The sequence below is a fragment of the Drosophila sechellia genome, chromosome 3L (genome assembly GCF_004382195.2).
Source record: "Drosophila sechellia strain sech25 chromosome 3L, ASM438219v1, whole genome shotgun sequence".
In the NCBI taxonomy this organism is placed as follows: Eukaryota; Metazoa; Arthropoda; class Insecta; order Diptera; family Drosophilidae; genus Drosophila; species Drosophila sechellia.
Genome location: NC_045951.1, coordinates 6,153,468 through 6,166,726, shown reverse-complemented (window position 1 = coordinate 6,166,726; position 13,259 = coordinate 6,153,468). Strand labels below are relative to the sequence as shown.

The following is a 13,259-nucleotide window of genomic DNA, read 5'->3' as shown; positions in this document are numbered from 1 at the left end:
TTTTGTTTTTTTTTGTTTCATTTCGTGGTTTATGAAGCCGAATGGAAACTATTTCATATCAATTTAGATGGCTTGTGAGTGCCCTTCAAAAATATGTTTTTTATATTTTTTTACAAAATAATTGTATAATACTTGTTAGAAGACATTTTGGATAGCAATATCTAATAAGAAAATATGTTCGACCAAAATTAAATTCAATATATTAAAATTCAGATAGTAAGACATATGCCAGGTCCCTTGATTGTAGGGTATCGCAAAGTAAACTGGAAACGTTGGGCACATTTTTCTTCATTCCCGGCCAAGATTAGCATCGATTTCTGGCTACTGTGGTGGTTGTTGCTTATGATTGCCAGGCGAATCTCTTGCAGATGCTGTTGTTTGTTGTCAAAAGCGGTTATTTTGGTCTTAAATGGCTTGGGAATCGCAGAACCGAAATGAAATTGGCCAGCAAGGCGCAGGAAAAGAGCCCTAACCAAAATTGTTGGACTCGGCCAAAAACGTTCGAAGATTATGACGACTTCTTGAGCGAGCGAAACGGGATGGGAGTGAAAAGCGGTAAGCGGTGAGCGAAAGAAAAAAAAACAAAACAGCGAAAACGTTTTTGGGGATAAATGTTAAACGAATGTTTATGCAAATTAGAAGCGATCGCCGCTTCTGTTTGATGTCCTTCGATCGAAAGCAGAAAGAGTTGTTGTTGCAGAGCCTCGATTCCGCCAACGATGACGATGATGAGATCAAAAACGGCCCCCTTCCCCGCCAGAAAGCGTTGCCAAAGCGATTTCGGGCAACACTGGTAGCCGGCAGTTGGTAAGAGATTAAAGCCGGATACCAGAAAACTGGCCCCAGAGACCCGCAAACGGTAGCTGCAATTTGGCATAACATTTGGGCCAGCAGTTGGCCAACAAAATCAAAAGCCAGCTAAAAGGTAAGCCAACAACGGTTAAGGAAATGACTGGGATTGGGGAGACATTTGTTTTGGCTCTGGGACATTCGGCAAACAAATTGTTATGGCAACAAAAAGGACTGAGCGAAATGACTGATTGAGCGAAAGCCGAAACCTTGTAATTTCGTTAATTACGCCACCAGATATTGGTATTGCATTACAATGAAGTACCCGTTCATTAGAACACCACATAGTCACCGCAAAAGTAGCAGCCAATCAGCACTTGAGACCACTTGAGAGCCACGTTTTATCTGCGCCGCCATTATTAGCCAAATTGAACCTTAAAATGTCACAAAGGCATTAAGCGAAGCGATCCAGAGATCCCACAGAGTGCCGCCTTCGGAAAGTTGGCTGCAGCTGAAGAAGAGCCCAAAGGTGCACTGCGAGAAAAAATTACCAACTTAGATGAATTGAACTAAAAATGAAAATATTAGTAGTAGTAGAATTCGTTGAACATGTAGAGTAAATAGGCTAATAAAGAAGTAGGGAAAATTCAAAAGAATATTACTCAACCAGTTAGAACTCTTCAGTAGTTCACCTATTTTTTTGGAGTGCATTGACTTTAGCCAGTGTCGATGCCAGGCCGCTCTTAAGGCCAGATAATTTGCGACCATTCCACATTGATGGCATATCGATGATGAGATGATGGCGCTGATACCGCCTTTCCAGTGCATCCCGCTCCCAGCGAGAGTGTGCGAGCCGAGCTGGCATGCAAATATTGTCACAGCAACGACCCCGACAAGAAGCCCAAATGCAATTGGCAACAAGTCGGAGAGCAACGACAGCGGTCCAGCCTGTCCAGATCGTGTAGATAGTTAAGATCGCTTATCGGCCTGAATTATGGCAGAGCTAAAAGCTTGCCACAGTACCTTCACCCTGGCAGCGCTCTCCTTTTTTGTTTCTCGTTTTTACTTTTGATGTGTGTCGATTGCGTGCCGGCGTATAAATGAAATTTGTTATGCATTCAGTTTTGTCAGCGACCTTGAGTCGCGTCGCTTCGATCTAATTAGTATAACCAGCTGGTCGAAATGCAATCCGACGATTTCTCGACTTTCAATCGAGCCGCTCCCGTCGAGAATCCATTGGACGGATGCGATGGAGGCTGTGGAGATAGGCCAGTAACTTTCGATTTCGATTTCACCTGCTCGCTGGCAGCCCGAAGTATCCGCTCTGCTGGCGATTCAATTAAAGCCAGCAAATGTCGAAATGTTATCGAAGTCGACTAACAAAGTTTTTCAGCAACTCCGGCTCAATTGGCCATTGCAAAATTGAAACTGCAAACTGTTTTCGTTTTTTCGATACTCAGTACTCAGAGATTGGTGAGGGTATCAGTGCTTGACTCATTTCTGCATATTTTTCATAAATATTACGTATACGCCTCCTGTGTTTTAAATATTTGGTATTTAATTACTTGGTAATCTCATGGAATAGTGAAATATGCCTTGAGCTTATTTCTGACACCTTAAATAATATTAAAATATAAAAAGTGTCCATTTTTTATGTGGCATGAATCTCTAATACGTTTTTATACTTATATTTTCCAATATCTCTTAGGGAGCACACTGCCGTCTAAAATCTTGTCAATACCTCAGTTATATATTTTTGCCCCTATCTTTTAGCCTGCCCCATGCCGCGCTCGAATTGAATGTCGTGGCTAAAAGTGAAGTTGGTCTAGGCTCTGGCTGCTTTTTATTGTTGCTGCGGTTTGCTGGTTGCTGGCTCTAATATGACATATACTAATAACAACGCCGTGGCACCGAGTTCGGTTCGCCAGTAAGGGCCAGCCATTCACTTGCGAAGTCACCGGGCCCAGCCATTCGGGCCAAGTCGAGTGCATTGGTGAAAAGTCATAAGGCAGAAAGGTAGAAAACCGCAGCGGGCAACAAACAAAAACTAAAAGTAAAACAAAATCAAAAAAAACGGTTTGTTTTGGTTCAAGTTGTCGTTAATGGCATGGAAGAATGTCAGGCAGAAAAAGGTTTGCCAAAACGATTCGATTTCTTGCTCGGTGTGTGGGTTATGAGTTATGTGTGTGGTGAACTAAGCGACATTTTGCTAAATGATTCACCGAAAGAACAAATATAGTTGAATTACATTTTCTTGAGTCAATGGAGCGTGAGTGATATGCTAGTGAAAATCAATATCAACTGTGAAAATGCTGAAATAATTTCACTTTGATATGTGTCAATTTTAATTGACATTCGAATGCTATTTCAATGAACAAATAACACTCACTGTGTTAATTAAAATTTCCCACCTGATATCGCCACATGGTTTTTCTTTCTCACTGGAATTGAGATCATAATTGTACCGTCTCTCATCTGCAGCTCATTATAAACGCCTAACTAGCGATGACCTCGCATTAATTTTATTATCCCTAAATACATTGCAATACATTTCAGGTGTGTGTGAAGGCCTCTAATGGGACATTAAAGCAAAAAGCCCCCAACTTGAACGCATCGAGGCGACTATAAAAAATCGACAACAACCGCCGAACGACGACGGCAGCCTCTAAAGTCGCCAGTTGGGGGAAAAAAAACAAGTGCCCATAAAATATAATAAAAGGAAGTGCTTAAAACTTGCACCAACAACAACTGAGGGGGGTTCGCCGGAGGGGGGTAGAACTGCAAGTACATTCGCTTAGATGAGACTGGCATCTGCAAGGAGAGGGGGAGGTTGGGGGGTTTTAGCCATGATGGCAGGACAGGACTCCTTTTGCATAGTTGGTGTCTAAATTTATTACCCGCGATCTAACACGATTTCTCGCACTTGTACCTACAATAATCATTATATGCAAACACACACACACACACACACACACTCGCACACTCACTTGAGCATGGGCCAAAAGAAAATTACATGCGCCAAAGCTTTTTGCATATTTGGCATGCAAGAAAAACAAAACTGAAAACGTAACAAGTGCAGCGGCCCAGCATGGGAAACTGGTCTGGTCTTCCACGAAATGAGATGAAGGAACAGGCACAGTAAAGCTTACTTAAAGCGAACCAACTACTGGTACACTAACCAGCCAAGTAATATGCACTCAATGCAAAAAACATGATTATCTTAAAGTATTTAAAAGAAATAAAATAAATATATAGCAATTGAAGCTTCACTGTACTTGCACTTGCGTCTTGGTGTTCGTGTGTGGATATAGTTTATGTATTATATAATTCGCTGGCCGCTGCGCTGAGAGATGCCACCAGGCAAAAGGCGCAAAGCCGTGGCTCTAATGAGGCGTGGTTCCAAGTGCAAGTATGCAGTGCATACCCTGCACCCCAGATGGGGTATGCCAGATAAGTGGGGGGCGATGCCGGGAGAACTTGATAATGAGATGCAATGAGGAGCTGATTAATTGCTTGGCAGGCAGCATGCAGCGCAACATCTTAATGCCAGCTGAACGGCAAATTACAGGGTATACGATTGCTGCCTAAGCACTACTAATCACTAGTAAAAAAAATGCAGCCAACATAGCCGACTTCATGGACTATAAATATGTTGCTGCTGCTGGCTAAAAGAGAATAAAAAAGTATTTATATGTATATAAGAGAAATTCAGGCTTGAGATTACAATCGCTTGTAATAAATACCTTAAGTATCGCATATATCAGTAACCCAAGGACGTGGATCGTAAGTCAAGCCGAACATTATTATTAAGCGGAGCCACCAACCGGAGCGGCCAGTCGAAGGCGGTCTTCTGACCAAGCGACCGAGCGACGGACATCCGTCCCGGCCAACTTGACTTACGTGCAACAATTTAACAACTTAATTATTGCTAAACTACGCCGGCAACAGCATCAGCGGCACCAGCCAGCAGCATCGGTATCTAGCCATAAATAAACAACGGTGCGTATGAGTAATATTGGATGTTCGGCCCGGGATGGGAAAAGTCGTGGTTGGCTGGCGAAAAAAAAAGTAATAATAAGGCTGTTGGCTGCCAAAAAGATGGCAAGGTGCGATATACCCGAAAGATGATCATCATCGGCCAGTACAGCAACAAAAACAACAACTGCAGGCCAATCGAGCCAATTGGACCACACAGAAAGAAAATATTTAATGTTCTACATTTTATAAATACATACCTGAAATTATTTCAATTTGTATATTGATTTAGCATGAAGTATTTACCTCAGTGCAACGTGGGTTCTTCTGAAGAGTGTGCATCCTCCCCAGCTCCAACTGCTACTGCCTTCTTCTTGTCATTGAGTAATCTATCGACAGGTTGGCCATTTAGTCCGGCTCCAACGTTGTGTGTGAGAATTAGCATAAAAACGCAATTTTTGAATATTAATGTGCAGTGGGGCAGCGACATCTTCGCTCGATTGCGTGCTCCCGAGAATTCGCAGACGATGGAGTCGGCTCCTGCCACTTGGCTTACACCGAGTTCTCTGGCTCTAATCAGATTCCCCGGCGTTGATAACAACGGCTTGGGTCGCTTTTTGGCCAGGAGTTGCACTATCGGTTTCTTGGGGCATCTCTCACTTTTCATCCGGCACGCAGAGCTTCAGAGATTGGGAGCGCGGAGCATGAGAAATGTTTGTTCTGGCTAATCTGGCGAATGCATCGAAATATTGCGTAATATGGGAAGCTAAGCAGATTGCTGGAATTGGAACACTGTTTTTTATAATGTCTCACAATCAAGTTATAATTGTAAAAACAATTCTTTAAACAATCTAATAGTAGTTAGTTATAGTACGCAATGTTTACTTAAAAAAGTATTCAATTGGCTACGCTTAACGCATAAAAAGTTTTAAATTGTTATTATTTAACAATTTTTATTTAATATTGCTTACTTTTGTTGAACCTTTTACTGCAATAACTTGTCTTCTACACGTCAAACGTATTCTACACATTGTTTTCTAGCGCCTCTAGCGGCAGTTTTCATAAGCGGAACTGTATTAGGAAAAAGGCCGCTAGATGGCGCTAGTATCTCTTGAAAATTATTATGATTTACAATTGTAGTTTGATTTAAATAAGCAAGCATCATTAAAAAAGTAACTAAGTAAAAAAAAATTTTTTAATACCAAACAAAGATTGAATATTGAATTGTATATATATTGATATATTAGTTACTAAGTACTCTTGATATTAGGTTTCTTGCCATAAGCAATGCACATTTTAGTTTTATCTTACAGAATTCTGAGTGAGCAGTCTTCACTTACTAGAAATTCCCAGAAAACAAATCATGACACCGCAGACACAAACAAAAGTTCAACAAACCCAGACCTAAACAAAACAAGTTCCCATAAGTGCATATGTGAGTATATTCCCGAGTAACTCATTCTCGGTCGCATTTCACAATTGTAGGGCGAGACGACGTCATGACCCCAAAAAATGTTTGGGGCAAGAGTGTCAAGAGGTAAAAGAGGAAGTGCATTGACATTGACTTGGGTCAATTCAAAAAGTGGGTCACCCTCGCCGACACTTTCACAACGATTGCGTTAAATTGCAGTGACATTGAAAGAGCAATAAACCGCTCATCACCACCCCCTTCCCCCACCAACCCCCTTTCCAACTCAAGCTGAACCGGCGGCAATGATGACGTATTAAGTCGAAATGCTTGCGAAAATCAAGAGAGTGCAGTGAATCACTGGCGAATATATGTTGAGTGTGTCAGTCTGTAAAATGTGTTGCCAGTCACGAACGCCGGCAAACTGGTGGAGCAACTTCTCTCTGGGGATCTCCCTCTGCTTCTATTTCTCTCTACAGATCTCTTGAGGACTCTCTATGGAATTCTCTCCCCGCAATGCAAGTCTATAAGACTTGGCAATGACGTATTTGAAACAATTAGCGAAAGTCTGCTTAAATCCAGATTAACAGGTGTGAAATGCCATACACTCTTAATAAAATGTAATACAAGTGTAAAAGTTACTTAGCAGTATATACATATATAATCAATAAAACATTCAGTGCTCTTAAAGCTGGTCCTTTTTAAGATTAATTTATTTTAAGATGATATGCAATAAGCTTAATCATATAACACAAGCTGCTTAGTACAGGGTATTTCCTAATCACACATAATCCCATGCACCATCTGTTGGCCAAATTAACTGCAGCAGCCGCCTGACAGTTGGCCAAAATTGGCTGCATACGCACACACACTCCAGTAAACTGGTCCCCTACGTGTATGTGATCTTGGGCACGTGTTAGTCCAAAGATCCCCAGCTGCTGTCACGAGGCTCAAATAAACAACCACCTACTCGGAAAAATGGAACAAATACAGAATTTAAGATCAAAATGTAATTTATGCCCCAGAGGAATTGTAAATGAAGAATTATCCAACAACTCCACTAACGAAATCCCGAAAAAACAGACGTAAACGTGCCGCCTATAAATAGAGGAAAATGTAAGGAAAACCAGCAAAGGTCACCTTGACTAACTTGGCCGAATGGAGCCAAAAACTCTGGAGAGCGCAACACCAACAAACACAGGCGGCGAAAGAGCGAGCAAGAGAAATGGCCGCTCACTTTCACAACGCCGCAGAGGCCGTTTCGTCATTCATCCTGGCGCAGCTTGCAGAGAATTCCAAAACAGCTGCCCAAACTGAAAAAAAAATGCTTCTTTACTATTTACTTCGATGATCTAAGCCAAGTAAAATATTTATGCTATAATAATACATAAAGTCAAACGATAATATATTTTTATTTGCTTAAATTTGTTTTGATTTTATTAATTACTTAATATGATTTTAAGAAACAATTTTATATTCAATATCAATTTTGAAAGGTTTTGCTCAACACTTTAGTCCGTTGTTTATTTTCCAAATTCGAGGTCTTATTTTTCTGAGTGTACTGTCTGCGAAGGAAAGAGCGAGAGAGGTGGTGAGAGAAAAGCGGCTGCGGAGGCTACAAAATCCAGCGGCGGCAGCTAAATTCCAAAGCAGTCCGCTTGAAGCGCAAACAGTTCGCAACGAACGCGCAAAGTGAACGGAACGTCGACGACCTCAAAGTTCTGTGGCGCCCAAAATAATCCAGTGAAAAAAAAAGAAAATTAAAACAAAACCAATCCAAAAGTAAGCATATATATTAGCATGCACTTGGAAAAAAACAGTATTTGTGAATGTGCAGGATACCTGAGAATTAGTAGTACAAACCGGGGGTCAACTTCCTGCCTCATCAGGGTGCATTCAACTTCCAGGGGTCAAGTGCATCGGTCGTTTCCGAAAACCTGAACCGTTAGTGGGGTGGGCCGGATTTCCGGGGTTTCCCGCGAAGAGGGTGGGGTGACAATTGGACGTACAATTGACTTTCACTTACGTTTTCAACGGGAGCATGCGCCATGTCGCAAACAGCTGATTTCCCCATTTTCCGACGGGGTGACGTCGCACCGCCCAAGTAAAGTGGAACAACCGCATTTGACTTTGAGAGAAGGTCATGCGTAGGCCCAATTTTGACGCACATTTTCACAGCTTGCAACAAGTGTGGCGAAGATATGAATTTTTATATTAAAAACTTAAAGTTTCCAAAAATATGACATTTCATGAAATTATTTTGTATATTGACAGAAAAGTTATCTTTTTGAATCTACAAAGTTTGTTTTAAATAATTCGTGCCTGTCAATAATTTATCTAGATTCTTTAAAAAGAGCAAAAGCAATTAGTCCCCTTTTATCTGGCACTAATACTAATACTTACTAATACTAGATACTCGTTCCCAATAAAAATAGACCGTGATCACTCAGCCATAAATCATTATCTAGTTTTTTATATATTTGTGACATTTCCCTGACTTTTCGTACCTCACACTTGCGGAACTCATCAGAACTCTTGGGTTTTTGTACCCCACCCAAATTCTTCAGAACTCATAACTGCAGTCGTAATTCAAGCTAGGAAAACACTCAACCTGAAGCAGATTCTAATTAAAAAACGTGGCAGATGTTTATATAAATATTTTCTGACTGATAATAGTTTCAATATGCACTTATAATCTTTAGCAATCTAATCTGAAATAATTGCAAACATTGGCAACAACAAACTCAACTTTGGCCCCCCAAAACTCTTCCTATGTGCGATAAGCTTAGTCCTACGGCATTGTATTATTTATTTATTAATCATCATAGCTATGTCATAATTGGATTAATCAAATTACTATAATTGTTTCAAACTCTTGTGATAAGATAAAAAACTGCCAACTTTTGAGGAAGTCACTATGACTGTTTGCCAAATCAGAAATAAAACGATTAGAGCTGAATCGGGGGATTAATAATTCCTGAGGTAGCAAACTTTTTCATTTATAAAACTTTGGGCCTAATTAGATTTTATCTGTGTGAATGAAGAAGACCCTAATTGACTGGCAGTGTCATGTGGCTCTATGAATTGCTATATAAAAGAGCAAAAAAAATCACAAGTTAATTTTTTCGGCAATGTTTTCGGTTCGGTCCGGTTGCGTGTTGTGGCGATGTCGCTTTTTTCTCATTAATACGACCTTCGTGAAGGTTAAAGAACGCCAACTAAGCAGTATGTGTGTGTCTGTGTGTGGGGAAAAGAGTTTTCCCAAAAAAAAAAAATTATGAATGTTTTAACTAAATCATAGGCACGTGATAGCAATCAAAATGGGTAATCTCCCAGGGGAAATGTGCTTTGCTTTCTTTGACGGAATATTAAAGGAATATTGGTTTTTTTTTTTACCCCCTAGCAATGGCCGCCATTAAGGACAGTCTGTTGGCCCAGGTTGCTGAGGTCCTGCCCAGCTCCGGGCACAAGGTCACCATTGTGGGCATCGGCCAGGTGGGCATGGCCAGCGCGTTCAGCATCCTGGCTCAGAACGTTTCCAAGGAGGTGTGCCTCATCGATGTCTGCGCCGACAAGCTGCAGGGCGAGCTGATGGATCTGCAGCACGGCTCCAACTTCCTGAAGAACCCCCAGATCACGGCCAGCACCGACTTCGCCGCCTCGGCCAACTCCCGTCTGTGCATCGTGACCGCCGGAGTGCGCCAAAAGGAGGGCGAGTCCCGCCTGTCCCTCGTGCAGCGCAACACCGACATCCTCAAGAACATCATTCCCAAGCTGGTGGAGGTAAGTTCATGTCCACAATCAAGAAACTAATATAGATATTCGGATCTAAAACTCATTTCCACTTACAGTACAGTCCCGATACCATTTTGCTCATGGTGTCCAATCCCGTGGACATCATGACCTACGTGGCCTGGAAGCTGTCCGGTCTGCCCAAGAACCGCGTGATCGGCAGCGGCACCAACTTGGACTCGTCCCGCTTCCGCTTCCTGATGTCGCAGCGCCTGGGCGTGGCACCCACCTCCTGCCACGGCTGGATCATCGGTGAGCACGGCGACAGCTCCGTGCCAGTTTGGTCTGGAGTGAACATTGCCGGCGTGCGCTTGCGCGAGCTGAACCCCACTCTGGGCACCGGCGAGGATCCAGAGAAGTGGAACGAGCTGCACAAGCAGGTGGTGGACTCCGCCTACGAGGTGATCAAGCTAAAGGGCTACACCTCCTGGGCCATTGGTCTGAGTACCGCCTCCTTGGCCTCGGCCATCTTGCGCAACACGAGCAGCGTGGCCGCCGTCTCCACCTCCGTTTTGGTAAGATTACTTTTATAAAACTTCTATATGATTGTAAAGATGTTCTAATATATTCCATTTTTATCTTACAGGGCGAACATGGCATTGACAAGGATGTGTTCCTCTCGCTGCCCTGCATTCTTAATGCCAACGGCGTGACATCCGTGGTCAAGCAGATCTTGACTCCCACCGAAGTTGAGCAGCTGCAGAAGTCCGCCAACATCATGTCCGATGTCCAGGCCGGTCTGAAGTTCTAAATCAAAGCATTCAACTAACAGATCCATTCGCAACATCCAAAAAGAAAACACAACACAAAACAGAGCGGAATGCTAATTTTAGTCCAATTTGGAGCAGCAGGGGAGCAGAAGCCAGTGAAAAGATGCCACGAATCGTGGCATCAAGTATTTCTGACTACCAATGTTTATTTTTAGTACACCTCTCAATTTATTTATTATTTTTATGAATTAGTTCTTGTGTGCCCACACGAATAAACTGTTTAAAATTTAAGTTTAACCTGCCATGCTCTTGTTATTTGGTTCATCTCGTCTTCTTCTCTAGATTCTTTGCATATTTATTTATGACTTTTTTTTGGCCTGGATTAGCGATGCTCCCTCATACACAACTTTACCACCTAAGGAACCTATTTTTAAGGCCACTCTAGAGAAATTCCGTTGGAAAAGAATCAGAGTCAGACAACAACCGCCGCTACCTCATTAGCGTAAATTTGGAATTGTGAATCGCGCTTGTCAGTCAAGACGAGGAGTTCTAGTCAAATTTACTAACTATACTCGAAAAATAAGCAAACTAAGCAAAGCCCATTTAGTCAAAATATACATCTTAATGAATAAAGATTTAGCACCTAGTTGTTTTCGAGCACCCATCAAAAACTAGATATCATAAGCCTTATCAATTGACGGAAAAAAGAAGTGAATGAAGTGTTGCAAGGGAAACTTTGGTAAGTAATTTCATATTGAGGCACGATCGGATTGGGGATGATAATCAATCAGCAAAGTCTGGACAGAGATTTGCCGCCTTATCTGAGGCTTTTTGGGGCTGAAGATTTTGGCGCGGAACCGCAGACAACGACCAGACAGTAGCCCCTTCAACAAACGTGCTGCAAGAAGCTTATAAAATAAACCGAAATCGAAAACCAGCTACCAGATTAGAGAGTCTCGGTTCGCGAGTCTTTTGGCCCGATAAGACCTGGCTATAAAAGAGGCCCGGTTTTCGGATTCAGACATGAGAGCACAATTCACCATGCAGAAGAGCACAGCACAGATGATCATCGCAGTCTGTCTGATCTGTCAATCTTTGGCAGTGGAGGATAAGGATAAGGCAACAAAGCCCATAAATATAGACAGTGTCCAAAAACATAATGTCAAGCTACTCAGCGAGCAACTGAATCGCGGTTGGCGAGCCTTCTGTAAGTTTAAACCAAAAATCATAGTAAACATAATTATCTTACAAAAAATATCCTTTCTAGGCGATGCTCCTGTGGATGAGGGTGTGATGTCCCTGTTTCAGGGCATCAATCCCAGCGATGCACGACTCCATGTGATGACCATTACCAATCAGAGTGTAGAGCTGCCCATTAAGTCCATATCTCAGATCAAGGATTTCGATATCAATCCGGAGCGTAAGACCCTCATCTATGTGAATGCCTTCCACACGGCCGATAGCTATTTTAGTGTGCAAGAGCACTTGACTCTGCTGCAAAACAGCAGGAGGGATCTCAATGTAATAGTGGTGGATTTCGCAAATGATGTGGCTCAATTGTACTATGCAGTGCGTCATCATCTCTCCGTTAATGGCTACTTCGTTTATAAGCTGGTGAGAGCTCTGAAGGATGCGGGCATTGCCGTGCAGGACATCACTTTGGCAGGACACTCGGTGGGTGCTAACATAGCCGCACTGGGTGCCCAACTTTTTGCCAAAGAAAACAAACAATTGGTGGGTCAACTGTTGGCCATCGACCCAGCCACCATGTGTCGCACCACCGACATTTTGGTTAAACAAAGTGTGGCTTCAAGAGTGGTGGTGCTGCACGGGGAGGGGGATGTTTTTGGGGTGAGAGTGCCACTGGGTCACATCGATATATATCCCAATGGCATTGGATACTTCCCGAGGAGGAAACTGCAACCTGGCTGCGAGTCCAAGATCTGCAGTCACATGTATCCATTTATTCTGTTCATGGAGGTGAGAATTTCGAAGGTAACTGAAGCATTTTAATTTAATTTCTATAAAAATTCATAGGCTCTCATCGAGGGTGTGATGATCCCAGCTACCAAGTGCGAGAGTTGGGCTAAGTTCCGACAGGGCGATTGTAATTTCCAGAATACCATCAACATTGGACTCATCTACCCAGCGAATGCCAAGGGTCTGTACTTCTGCATGACCCAACCGAATCCTCCATTCACCTATATGGAACATGGACTGCGCTACAAGGCGAGACGTCCTGAAAATAACCATATTAAGTATTAGTTTTAGCTATTATAATTGTAAATGTTTTTTAGTTCAATAGGTAATTTATTTATTAAAGTAAGTGCTTGTAAGATAATGGTATCTTTGGTTTTCTTAGTGGGCCTAAAAGTATGCTGAAGCATTCGATTTATTCATGGGAAGCGTTACCAGACAGATTGATATAGATTACTTCCCCAACTTGAAGCGTTAAATTGATTAAATTCATTTAATAGTCATTAAATTTCAAATTTAATGGTAAATTTACCACTTTAAATTTATGATAATATGTAAACACATTTAAAAAGAGTATTCTGCACATCCTAAATATTCTAGAAATTATC

General features: G+C 42.1%; 2 protein-coding genes across 2 annotated transcripts; both read left to right on the top strand.

The window, feature by feature from the left end:
- The first annotated feature begins 7,832 nt into the window (after positions 1-7,832).
- Positions 7,833-10,971, top strand: LOC6611012 (L-lactate dehydrogenase). Its single transcript, XM_002035533.2, has 4 exons — positions 7,833-7,954; positions 9,576-9,955; positions 10,024-10,479; positions 10,551-10,971. Exons 2-4 carry the CDS (start codon positions 9,578-9,580, stop codon positions 10,713-10,715), a joined length of 999 nt encoding a protein of 332 aa, XP_002035569.2. The 5' UTR covers positions 7,833-7,954; positions 9,576-9,577; the 3' UTR covers positions 10,716-10,971.
- A 96-nt stretch (positions 10,972-11,067) lies between these two features.
- On the top strand, positions 11,068-13,015 carry LOC6611011 (lipase member H). Its single transcript, XM_002035532.2, has 3 exons — positions 11,068-11,881; positions 11,942-12,654; positions 12,712-13,015. The coding sequence occupies exons 1-3, from the start codon at positions 11,698-11,700 to the stop codon at positions 12,937-12,939; spliced, it is 1,125 nt and encodes a 374-aa protein (XP_002035568.2). The 5' UTR covers positions 11,068-11,697; the 3' UTR covers positions 12,940-13,015.
- The last annotated feature ends 244 nt before the right edge of the window (positions 13,016-13,259 follow it).